Genomic DNA, 13,374 nt, shown 5'->3' on the forward strand with positions numbered 1-13,374 from the left:
GTTGTTTTAGTGATTTTTCACTACCTATTTTATTCATGTTTTTATTATTTAGTTAGTGGAAGAATCTTTTGTAATGTATCTTTGATGGTGTATGCTTTTAATTAAGCGTTGTTGACTATGAATGTAGATGTAAATGCTTGTATAACTGTGTTTTAATTTTAAATGTGTCAAGCGCAAAGAGCATAATTGTAAAGTTATGATGTTGCGCTATGTAAATGCTCATTTATTATTATTATTATTATCTTGCTGTCGACTGATATTTCATTTTTCTCGGAGTGAATGTGATTTTTCTGATAGGCCAGCAAGGATTTGTTTTAATCAAACGTACCTAGAGTAGACTGAGAAGACTGTTTATTTGCTACCTGCACTGGTTTCGCAATACAGTACAACTTGACGGACGGATGCACCTGCATGTGTGTTTGGTGAAATGCCCGGATTACCCGGGTGAAGTGTTCATTACTAGGAGCGCAGGAGAGCAGGTAGGAGACCCATTTCGAATGGCGGCAAGTGTTGTCGTTTTAATATGAATTGCAATGTTTTGAAAGTTTTAGAACAATTTGAGCTAGATATGAATATTTCTTAAAGCGGTCAATCAAATTTCCAATTGTAAATATCGTTTCTTTGATGAACGGACGGACGAAAGGACACACAGACAGGCACCCGACAGGTGACAGATTGAAATGTCATTGCAAGCTCGTGTCTGCATATATGCCCCAGAAATAGTGGGGATAGTAAAACAAAGTTATTAAGTAGATTTTAAAAGCAAGGAATGCGACTGACGAAATATGTCTTACAAATAGGACAAAGACCAACGGCTGTAATGTGACATGGCGAAATCAATTCTTGTTGTTGTGTCTTCCAACCCACCCGACACCGGATACAACCGGATACAACCCCATACAGCTGCGTCACAGGCCCTGTGATTGCAGGTAATCTTTTACCCGAGCTCACATCAACCAGAACAATACAAGTTCAAATCACACACACACACACACACACACACACACACACACACACACATACACACACACACACACACACACACACACACACGCGAAGATATGATATTGTTATGGCATAGGCGTCTCTCTCGTATGTGGGATACATTAAAAAAACAAACTTGTGACCTACAACATGGTCCCGTCGAACCTGTCCACAGTATGGGACAAATACCTTGGTTCTGTCGACCGTTAGATTTTTTTTTAAACTCAATTTCTATAGACCGGCACGGTTGGCCTAGTGGTAAGGCGTCCGCCCCGTGATCGGGAGGTCGTGGATTCGAACCCCGGCCGGGTCATACCTAAGACTTTAAAATTGGCAATCTAGTGGCTGCTCCGCCTGGCGTCTGGCATTATGGGGTTAGTGCTAGGACTGGTTGGTCCGGTGTCAGAATAATGTGACTGGGTGAGACATGAAGCCTGTGCTGCGACTTCTGTCTTGTGTTTGGCGCACGTTAAATGTCAAAGCAGCACCGCCCTGATATGGCCCTTCGTGGTCGGCTGGGCGTTAAGCAAACAAACAAACCAAAAAAAATTCTATAGAATAATGCGCGTTTGTGGCTCGCACAACGTACGTACAAAAATATGATGATCTCTGTGACTTTGGTCTAGGCCTCATGATTTCTTTGAATAATTTAAAAACAAAGTAGGAACTATCGTCCTGGGAATGAAATTTGTTCTTTAAGACAGAAGACTACTTTTGTGTCTGCATAAGTACCGCCCAAGAAAGTGATTTAGCCATTTAAGTCGGTTAAGCTCCAAACACTCCAAGGGAAAAGGCCCGCTTTCAAACGCATCAGTTCATCCTAACATGTAGTTCGTAAACCCTCATTGGTCCCTTGCTTGTGAATGTGACCGATTTCTTGGCACAAATTTGGGCGAGTTCTTCTGTGTATATAATTATAGGCAATATCGTCAACAGTTTTCCTGTCAAACCAAACATATCACATTATCAGCGCTCAAATGTCCTGTTAGATTCCTGTGCATAGAAATGTCGGTGCTTGACGAATGTGCGAAAAAATAATCCCGCTCTGCACAAAAAGCAACCATGCAGCAAAATATTGGTATGTTGCTAAGCAGAACAATGCGCCTGGACGGATCAATGTTAACACGTTGGTTTACACGGAAGCTAGAACGGCTGTGTGGAATGGGAGCATTAAAGGCACAGTATAAGCCTCCCGCAAAACCATCACAGATACTGTCAGGCTTTTACACACAGTACAAACACCCTTTCCTTTAAACACTCACCGCTTGAGAACATCCCAGGTGCCCTCCGTAAAAAGCGAGCAATTTTCAAAGAATTTAGTTTTGCGTGGTTTATCTTACCCCTGAGCCATCGTGAACCCGTGTGATCCAGTTTCCCTTTTTCACAATGTAGTCGTCAGTTAGTAATTTGAATGCGACTCGATGTGAGCTTATCTGCAATAGCACGTTATTATGTACCTCTGACTATGCACGAAACAAACGGCTGTGGTTCACAAGAACTCTAGTGATGGCTTTTGACTGTTCAGAGGAACTGGCGATAGGTATAAACCTCGGGGGGCATATCAACTTGGTCAATAAATATGAAACAAAAGACGATATGCTTCCCCTCGGACCGACAAAAAACCTGGTCTGTCAACAACCCATCAAACATCTTATAATCTATTTATCTTCCTTCCTTTTGTTACATTTAGTCAAGTTTTGACTAAATGTTTTAACATAGAGGGGGAATCGAAACGAGGGTCGTGGTGTATGTGTGTGTGTGTGTGCGTGCGTGCGTGCGTGTGTGCGTGCGTGCGTGTAGAGCGATTCAGACCAAACTACTGGACCGATCTTTATGAAATTTGACATGAGAGTGCCTGGGATTGATATCCCTGAACGATGTTTTCTTTTTTTTGATAAATGTCTTTGATGACGTCATATTCGGCTTTTCGTGAAAGTTGAGGCGGCACTGTCACGCTCTCATTTTTCAACCAAATTGGTTGAAATTTTGGTCAAGTAATCTTCGACGAAGCCCGGACTTCGGTATTGCATTTCAGCTTGGTGGCTTAAAAATTAATTGATGACTTTGGTCATTAAAAATCTGAAAATTGTAAAAAAAAATATATATATATGTATAAAACGATTCAAATTTACGTTCATCTTATTCTCCATCATTTTCTGATTCCAAAAACATATAAATATGTTATATTTGGATTAAAAACAAGCTCTGAAAATTAAAAATATAAAAATTATTATCAAAATTAAATTTTCGAAATCAATTTAAAAACACTTTCATCTTATTCCTTGTCGGTTCCTGATTCCAAAAACATATAGATATGATATGTTTGGATTAAAAACACGCTCAGAAAGTTAAAACGAAGAGAGGTACAGAAAAGCGTGCTATCCTTCTCAGCGCAACTACTACCCCGCTCTTCTTGTCAATTTCACTGCTTTTGCCATGAGCGGTGGACTGACGATGCTACGAGTATACGGCCTTGCTGAAAAATTGCATTGCGTTCCGTTTCATTCTGTGAGTTCGACAGCTACTTGACTAAATGTTGTATTTTCGCCTTACGCGACTTGTTCTTCTTATTTTCACTCTGCGCTTAATTATACTGTTCAAAAAAAGTAACGCATAGCTTGTAATATTTGGTTAATTTAGTTATATGGCTACAAGGATATCCACCAAACTGCAGAAAATGTTTATCTGGTCGTCGACCTTTCGTCCATTGCCACAAGTGAGCTCTGCACGTGACGCATGCGTTATCAGTGGCTACAATGTCAAAATTGCTCATTTGGCATGACCACTCGTCATGCTTCAGTGTAATCTCGTGAAACTCGGGGAATATTGAGCTCTCACCATGTCTTCCAAAACCCATAAAAGCGGATTGTTCGCCACAAAGAAATCAGACGACAATTCAGCGACGAAAGATGGCCCGATTGAGCAGAGAAGACCGCCAAATTGCATTGGGTCGTTTACAAGCAGGCCAAAGTGAAAGTGCAATCGCCAGGCACTTCCACGTGTCCCAGAGCACCATCAGTAGACTGTGGGTCAGGTTTCAAGCCACTGGCTCCGTTGCTGACTTGCCACGAGCAGGAAGACCAAGGGCGACAACTGCTGCTCACGACCGCTTCATACGGCTCCGCCACCTCCGGAATCGTTTCCTGTCGGCCTCATCTTCTGTCCAGGCTCTCCCCGGGCCACACCGATTATCGGACCAGACCGTGCGGAACCGCCTGCATGAAGCTGGTTTGAGAGCTCGCAGACCTCACAGAGGAGCTGTCCTCACCCGCCGCCATCGCCAGAACCGAGTGCAGTGGGGCAACCAGCACCTTCGCTGGACCGTCCGGAATCACTGGAGACACGTGTGGTTCAGCGACGAGTCCTACTTCCTGCTCCAGCGACATGATGGTCGGAGGAGGGTCTACCGGAGAGTAAACGAACGTTACGCGCCCAACTGTGTGGATGAGGCACCCGTTCATGGTGGTGGAGGCGTCATGGTGTGGGGGGCGATCAATACCGCTGGAAGGAGCACCCTGGTGCACGTCCAAGGGTGCATAACTGCCCAGCGATACGTGGAGGAAATTCTGCGCCCACACGCCCTTCCTCTTCTGGCTGACCAGGATGCCATATTCCAGCAGGACAACGCTCGCCCGCACACAGCACGACTCACCACCCAGTTCCTCACCGACCACCATGTCCAGGTGCTTCCCTGGCCATCCATGTCGCCAGACATGAACCCGATAGAACACCTCTGGGATGAATTGGACAGACGTGTGCGCAGGCGAGAAGTAGCGCCGGCAAATCACCGCGATCTATTGCAGGCACTTCAGGAGGAGTGGGACACCATCCCACAGCAAGATATCCGGCATCTGATCCAGTCCATGCCCAGAAGGTGCCGGGCAGTTGTTGCTGCTCAAGGCAGTCACACCCCCTACTGACTTGACAGCCTCGGCACCCAATCGTATTGATTGACTGATTGATTTGAAGATGCAAATGAACTGTGTGTGCATTCAACTGTGTCCATACCAAATTTCAAACAAATAATCTAAATATTGGATTTTCTGTTAATTTTTTCGAAAAATAAAACACATTTGGCAAGTAGCAACTATGCGTTTCTTTTTTTGAACAGTATATTAATTACTCTTATTATTCACAGCGTTTCTCTGTTTTTACTCAGCCCCGTTAACTATCCTGGGTTTTTTGCAGAACAAATGGCTCTCTCTTCGAGTCAAAGCACTGCTGAGCTACTCTCTGACAATTCTGAGGTCTCCGAAGAAATCTCTTTGAACCAGACGAACTTTGCTCTGCACAATGAAGGGTCCGACAACCCTTCGGCGACTTTCAACACTACGAGCCAGCTGAAACAGACAAGTTCTGCCCAGGAAAACAAGCCATTGAAAGACAACGCTTCAGGAGTTGTTCTCGCAGCGATCCATTTGATATGCACCGAGCCAGTACTGCCGAATCGGGATACACTCAGCCCTTCTTTGGCATTCACAAATCCGTTCCTTCACGGACCAACACATGAAGAACCAAGACCATTCAACCCAAACGCTAACGACCTTGGGTCTGGACAACCGAGACCATTCAACCCACCAGCTTACAACCTTGGGTCTGGACAACCAAGACCATTCAACCCACCAGCTTACAACCTTGGGTCTGGACAACCAAGACCATTCAACCCACCAGCTTATAACCTTGGGTCTGGACAACCAAGACCATTTAACCCACAACCTGACGCAAGCCGACACAGCACTTCAGCAGGTAAGTAGCAACTCCATCGCCTTTTTCCTTATTTTTTAATTTCAACCAAATTTCATTAAAAAAAGACAGACAAACACGACTACGTGCCGAAAAATAAGTTTGAATTAAAAATAAAATCGTGTATTTTGGGGGGTACTTTTTTTTTTTAAACAATTTTTTTTTTTTACCACTAATGGATTCCGAATTAATAATTAGAAGACATGCAAACAGAGAGATACACGCTATTTTGAACAGCGAGAAAGGCAACCACCTAATAGACTCTGCCTGTGTTTTATACTTAAAGGCTGACAGAGTCCTATTTAATAATTTTAATTACTTCCAGGGCTTTTCCCATCGTTGCGGGGATGTATAAATTAAGCTTCCTGCAAAGTTTTAGGTTTGAAGTCCTTACCAATTACGAGAAATAATTAATTCTTTATAAAGTTTATTGCTATGTTTAGCAACAGTTCTCTGGGACTTGGGCTATTTTTAGACCGTCAACACAGACAGTACAGCTTCGTCAATCCCCGCGTGAAGAAAATCGCTCACCTTCCACGTGCAAAACGTAGTGATATTGACACGCCAGATTAGCGCGGTAGCGTATTGTGCTAAGCAGGAAAGCGCGCTTTTCTGTATTCTTGTTAACTTCGCAATTTCCGGAAAACATCCACTTTCACTTTGAGACTGTTCTGTTTACATTCGACACTATCAACACCACTTTGCAATACTGAAATAATTGTTTCTGTGTTCGAAAGCTACAGCCAATCGTTATTATATCCCCTTAGGTACAGTTTTATAACATTATTGGCACATGTAAACAATAGGAATTAATTAATGAACGCTACGTATAGGGCACCCTTTAAAGGCTTTCATGTTACTGGGTGCATGTGCAGCAATAGTATGCTTCGGTCTATAAGATTTAATTATCTCATCATTTTTGCACCATCTTGGTCATAGTAGAAAATCACAAAAAGAGATCATTTTTCAGCCCAATCATCACGGAGCACCGAAAAAGGCGGACGAAAATGGTGTCTGATTTTCGGGGTCACGCTTTTCATTGGTTGTGTCCTCCTCGGTGCCATCGTTGCAGGCGTGGCGATCTGTAAGTGAGGATGATACGGGTGTCTGTAATGGAGAGGGGGAGCGTGCGTGCCTTGGTGTGTGTGTGTGTGTGTGTGTGTGTGTGTGTGTGTATGTGTGTGCGGATTTGTTTGTGTGTGCGTGTGTGTGTATGTGTGTACGTGTGTGTGCGTGTGTGTGTGTGTGTGTGTTTTGACCTGTAAGTGAGAATGTTACGAGTGTCTGTGATGAAAAGGGGGAGCGTACATGCGCATGTGTGTGTGTGTGTGTGTGTGTGTGTGTGTGTGTGTGTGTGTGTGTGTGTGTGTGTGTGTATGTTTGTTTCGACACAATTTATTCATTGTGTCCGTGTATCTGTCTGTTTGTCCGTTCGCCTTTGAGCGGGTAGCGTTAGGTCTATCTATCCATGTGTAAATATGCAGCAGAGTGCACAAACTGCTACTTTTATTCACAAGTGATTCAATATTTATTAGAAATGCGTATGCACTATGTTTTATACGTCAGTTTGCTGTCATGTATAACTAGTGAAACATTGGATCTCATGCAGATAGGATTCAGACTGTTGAATGTTTAAAAACAAGTTATTACAAGTCGCGTAAGGCGATAATACAACATTTAGTCAAGTAGCTGTCAAACTCACTGAATGAAACGGAACGCAATGCAATTTTTCAGCAAGACCGTATACTCGTAGCATCGTTAGTCCACCGCTCATGGCAAAGGCAGTGAAATTGACAAGAAGAGCGGGGTAGTAGTTGCGCTGAGAAGGATAGCACGCTTTTCTGTACCTCTCTTCGTTTTAACTTTCTGAACGTGTTTTTAATCCAAACATATCATATCTATATGTTTTTGGAATCAGGAACCGACAAGGAATAAGATGAAAATGTTTTTAAATTGATTTCGAAAATTTAATTTTGATAATAATTTTTATATTTTTAATGTTCAGAGCTTGTTTTTAATCCAAATATAACATATTTATATGTTTTTGGAATCAGAAAATGATGGAGAATAAGATGAACGTAAATTTGAATCGTTTTATAAAAAATTTTTTTTTTTACAATTTTCAGATTTTTAATGACCAAAGTCATTAATTAATTTTTAAGCCACCAAGCTGAAATGCAATACAGAAGTCCGGGCTTCGTCGAGGATTACTTGACCAAAATTTCAACCAATTTGGTTGAAAAATGAGAGCGTGACAGTGCCGCCTCAACTTTCACGAAAAGCCGGATATGACGTCATCAAAGACATTTATCGAAAAAAAGAAAAGAACGTTCGGGATATTAATCCCAGGAACTCTCATGTAAAATTTCATAAAGATCGGTCCAGTAGTTTGGTCTGAATCGCTCTACACGCACACACACACACACACACACACACATACACACACACACACACAGACACACACACACACAGACACAGACACACACACACACACACACACATACACAGACACACACACAGACACACTTACACCACGACCCTCGTTTCGATTTCCCCTCTATGTTAAAAAATTTAGTCAAAACTTGACTAAATGTAAAAACGGAAGGAAAAGATATTTCAAACTGGCGCTTGCGTGTTACACTAATTCGTATTTGTGACCCTCCACCACGAAATGAGTCGCATGTCACCTCGCGCGGTTCTGCCCTAGGCTTAATATAAGTCCGGGGAATGTCTGGTAACAGTGTGAGGGTCACCTTGGTCACAGGCTTATAACTCAAACAGTGTTCGCTCTTTTGTAAAACGGTTTTCACCACTGGATAGAGCATAAACAACTCCTTATGAAAATGTAAACATATCAAAAATCATGCAAAGGTGACATGCGACTCATTCCGTGGTGGAGGATCACATATTGGCAATTTACATTCTTTGGATGTCTTCTAACAGCACACCAAATGATATGTTGGTATACCAATTTGAACAATCGTTTCAGCTGGGGGCCCAACTACTCCTGATTCTAGCTCGAAAAAGTCATTTTTACGGTTTTGTTGAGCAGTCATTATTTTGACGTTCTTGGCTGTCTTTCTTCCCGGCAATTTAACAACCATTATACACTCACGTAAAACAAATGAGTATGTACATTTGACAAGATCCTAAATGTGCAACACACTATTCCACTTTATTTTGTTGGGTTTTTTTTTTAGTTGAGAATAGCACGTTAATTGTAAATCTGTACATAACTAAACTTCAACATTGATCAAATGTGATTTTCGCGGAGACTGTTTGGCGTGTCTGGCTCACATTACAGTAGCCATTAGAAATACTCTCCTTCTACATCGATGCAAAGTCACAAGTGCCTGAGCGAAGTAGACGCCTTAAGGCTGGAGTACACACCTGAGTCCATATTTCAAAGTGGTTAGGCAGTTTTAAAGGTTTGTTTTTATGTTAGTTCAGTGTTTTGTTTATCAAGAAAAAACAAAATGAATAGAGCTTGTCGCGCAAAATTTTGAGATAACGACTGAAGTTTGAGCATAGCTATGAGCTTTTTTTACGCAAACCCACCCGAAGAATTTGTGATATTGTATTGTGAATATGTAAACAAAAAAACAATCGGATGATCACAAACTGAAGAAGAGAAATAGGGAAGCAAAATAGAACATCAAACATAGTGATTTTACAGGTGAAATTGGAAAAAAAACCTTGTGTATCCATTTTTGAAGCCCAATTTGAAGCATGGAACACAGCCAAACATAAATTATAAGTGTTAAAGTGGTTACAGTGTTCAGAAATAGTGTTAAATAACAAGTTGAGTTATCCCTCTTCACCAATTTTAAAAGAAATACACCTCTTGTCGCGCAAAATTTTGAACTGTGATGCTTGTACTACCCCCACCCCCTACTCATTTTTCAGAAAAGAGTGCATATTATCTACCAAATAGAAAAGCAGGGTAGTCAGATGATCAAAACTTAAGAACAGAAATAGGGAAGCAAAATAGAACATGCAACATAGTGATTTAACTGGTGAATTCAGAAAAAAACCCACTTTTTTACTCATTTTATAAGCTGAATTTAAAGCTTGGAAGACAGAAAAAAATAAATTAAAAGTGCAAAAGTGGATACAGTGTTCAGAAATAGTGTTAGATACAAAGTTGAGTTATACCTCTTCATCACAGTTAAAATAAACGCACCTCTTGTCACGCAAAATCTTGAACTGTGATCCTTTTACTACCCCTACCCCCTTCCCATTCTTCAGAAAAGAGTGCATATTATCTTCCAAATAGAAAGGCAAGGTAATCAGATGATCAAAAACTTCAGAACAGAAATAGGGAAGCAAAAAAGAACACCCAACAGAGTGATTTAACTGGTGAATTCAGAAAAAAACACTTTTTTACTCATTTTATAAGCTGAATTTAAAGCTTGGAAGACAGAAAAAAATAAATTAAAAGTGCTAAAGTGGTTACAGTGTTCAGAAATAGTGTTAGATACCAAGTTGAGTTATCCCTCTTCATCACAGTTAAAAGAAACACACCTCTTGTCGCGCAAAATCTTGAACTTTGATGCTTTTACTACCCCCACCCCCTACCCATTTTTCAGAAAAGAGTGCATATTATCTTCCAAATAGGAAAGCAAGGTAATCAGATGATCAAAAACTTTAGAACAGAAATAGGGAAGCAAAATAGAACATCCAACAGAGTGATTTAACTGGTGAAATCAGAAAAAAACACCTTTTTACTCATTTTATAAGCTGAATTTAAAGCTTGTCGCGCACAATCTTGAACTGTGATCCTTTTACTACCCCCATCCCCCCCCCCCCCCCCCTACCCATTTGAACACAAAAGAGTGCATATTCTCTTCCAATTAGAAAAATAAGTAATTTTAAGCAACTGGACATTTTTAAAATACATCTTTTCTGTCAGTCCAAGGATTGCTTGCTTAGTCCATTAAAAACAAACCGACTAGGATTTAACGCACCCATTTTAAGAAAAAGTTAACATGATAATAGATATCAGACTTTTTTTTATGCAATTACTACTGAAGATTCCAGACCAGGTAAAACAATCATTTTATATCCTTTGTCACATTTTTAAATTTTTTTTATAAATCTATCTATAGCGAGTCTTGTCTCTTTGTGTCATTTAGTTATTTTCAAGAATTCTATCCTGGCAACAAAAAAATAAATAAATCCCTACCTACCTGCCCTATTTTGTTTAGCCATGTTATTAGAAACACACAATTTAATTTTGTTGGCCTAAAGATCTTGAAACATTTGTTTTAATAGAGAAATAACAAGTACAGCCATTAGCTGTGTCACTCGAATTTCTTTGTCATGCTGAAACTTAGCTGTTGCGTTGAAGTCTGCTCTGTGTGTCTGGGTCCAAAACAACTTTCACATTCTCATCTACACACTCACGTTACTCACACAAGTATACAATTCTACCCACACAGGGCCGGACCAAGTTCGTTTAAGGGGGGGTTCCAACTGAAGGCAGGGGTCCAGGGGCCGCTGAGGCCCCGGTGGGGTGCAGGGGAGAAGCCGAGAAAATGTTGCATTTGTGAGGTCGTTTTTTGGTCTTTCCTTGCAACTGGGAATCAAAATTGATGTTGTTCATAATTTGAAATAGTCTTAGAAGACCAAATAAACTAAGGGAGTTGGGGGAAGAGCTTAAAAAGTCCACATATTTATATTTTGTTTTCTCTGAGAGGTACATCGGATGGCCAGGGGGGGGGGAGGGGTTCCGGAACCCAGGACCCCCCCCCCCCCCCCCCAGATCCGGCTCTGCCACAGAGGCGTTCGGGTCTCGCACTCGGGCGAATCACACCACAAAATACAAAGTATAACGTACACAGATTTTTCTATTGAACCAAAAAGCAAATTAAATCATGAATAAATCAATCAAGCAAAACTTCCACACAATGACACACTCACTCTCGATTCACACTGCGCGCTCTGGGCGTGCACACTTGGCAGCACGTATACCGTTCTGACTCCGTTTGTCTTCCTGCAAGTCCAGCACAGGCACACGATTGTCCAATAATCACAATAATCCTCGTGAATGTCACAGCAGGCATAGTAAGGTTACGTAGAAAAGTCCAAAAGGATGCGTTAATGGTGGTAATCCGGCACACACACACACACACACACACACACACACACACGCACACTGACACACACACACACACACACACACTGACACAGACACAGACACACACACACTCCGGTTTGGTAAGTTACCTGATAAATAATGTAGCCTGTAGATCTAACGGGGAGACTGATCAGACAAGAAGAGCAATACTTTCACATTTCCGATGTTCAGCGATAAACTTGTTTTCTTCGAGAGTTCGATCTTCGTGCGATTCTGGCGCGTTGTCACCAAGAACGTTAAAAACAAGAGGCGAAGCCTTCAAGGCTCACGTAAGAAATCGACAAACAGTAACACAAACTCAATCACTCCGTCACACATACACACACACACACACAGTAAGCATAGGTGACACTGTGCAAGAAAGCGAGACACTAGATCTAGATCTGTCTGTCTGCATGTAGCCTACTTACAGACACGACTGCCAACTAGTCTCGGCCCGCTCAAAATAATAATGACCGAGACATTCCTTCGCGTGACGTCTAACCCTCTTACGCCATAATGTGACGTCTTCAAATGACGAAATGTTAAAGTTTCTACCACAGACATACACACGCACGCACGCACATACGCACGCACGCACAGACAGACAAAGTTACGATCGCATAGGCTACACTTCGTGAGCCAAAAACCAGGATATCATCATGATGCCTCTCTACAAAAACCAGGTCTAGAAACTCTTCATCTAAAGTCAGTCAGTATTAACCTCCTCAACACAATCCTCATCTTGTCCCATAGTGATTTCTGCCGCCAAAAAACGTGTGGTTCTCAACTCACAAGACCGATTTGTCGTCTTCCATTGCGAAATTCAGATCTACCCCAACTACGTGCATTGATCTGAGCAATAAAATGTAGATGCGATAATCTGCAAACATCTCTTCAACACAATCTGCATCTTGTCCCATCGTGATTTCTGTCGGCAAAGAACATGTACGTGGTTCTCAACTCACAAGACCGATTTGTCATCTTCCAGTGTGAAATTCAGATCTGCCCCAAGTACGTGCAATAAAATGTAGAAGCGATAATCTGAAAAAAATCTTTTCGCGTGAACGCTGCCACGTTGTCATCAGTCCGATGTCTTTTATCCAGAGCAGGGATGAACACACTTTTTCATCAGCAGTTTGTTATGTTTATCCGCAGACTGCTTTCCATTACTTGTCGTCTGTTTTAGATTGACTCGTAGGGTTCTTCAGCCAGGCAAGAAGTGCTTGTTTACTGACACGTTCTCACGCACGACATGTCGTAAATGCAAGTTCTAACGATTGTTTTTTTTATTGCACTGATAGCGAATGTCGATAGTTGTAAACTTCTGCCATTTCCTAATGTTTATTTCATTATTTTGCATACGGATATGGCTAATAAGTGGATGATCTGTTACGACACGAAACGCGTTCTAAATCCGGAAAGGGAGGCTACTCCAGCGTACTTTCAGGTGTGTCCTACTGCCTTAAGATGGCCTTATTTGGGGTTGGCTTTAAACTCAGATTTGTCACCTTTTTTGATGTCTTGGA

At 41.6% G+C, this 13,374-nt stretch overlaps 1 protein-coding gene across 2 annotated transcripts in view; it reads left to right on the forward strand.

The window, feature by feature from the left end:
• Nucleotides 1-410: 410 nt before the first annotated feature.
• LOC138981429 (uncharacterized) overlaps nt 411-13,374 on the forward strand; it is an 82,942-nt gene continuing 69,978 nt past the window's right edge. Inside the window, exons 1-4 of one of the 2 annotated variants that reach the window (XM_070354343.1) lie at nt 419-479; nt 801-929; nt 5,173-5,730; nt 6,698-6,811. In XM_070354343.1, coding sequence (XP_070210444.1) covers nt 5,178-5,730; nt 6,698-6,811 — 667 coding nt within the window. In that variant the 5' untranslated portion in view covers nt 419-479; nt 801-929; nt 5,173-5,177. Of the gene's footprint in view, nt 480-800; nt 930-5,172; nt 5,731-6,697; nt 6,812-13,374 lie in introns of both variants that reach the window. The other variant, XM_070354342.1, reaches the window with a different exon arrangement.

Source organism: Littorina saxatilis, linkage group LG12, assembly GCF_037325665.1.
Source record: "Littorina saxatilis isolate snail1 linkage group LG12, US_GU_Lsax_2.0, whole genome shotgun sequence".
Taxonomy (NCBI): domain Eukaryota; kingdom Metazoa; phylum Mollusca; class Gastropoda; order Littorinimorpha; family Littorinidae; genus Littorina; species Littorina saxatilis.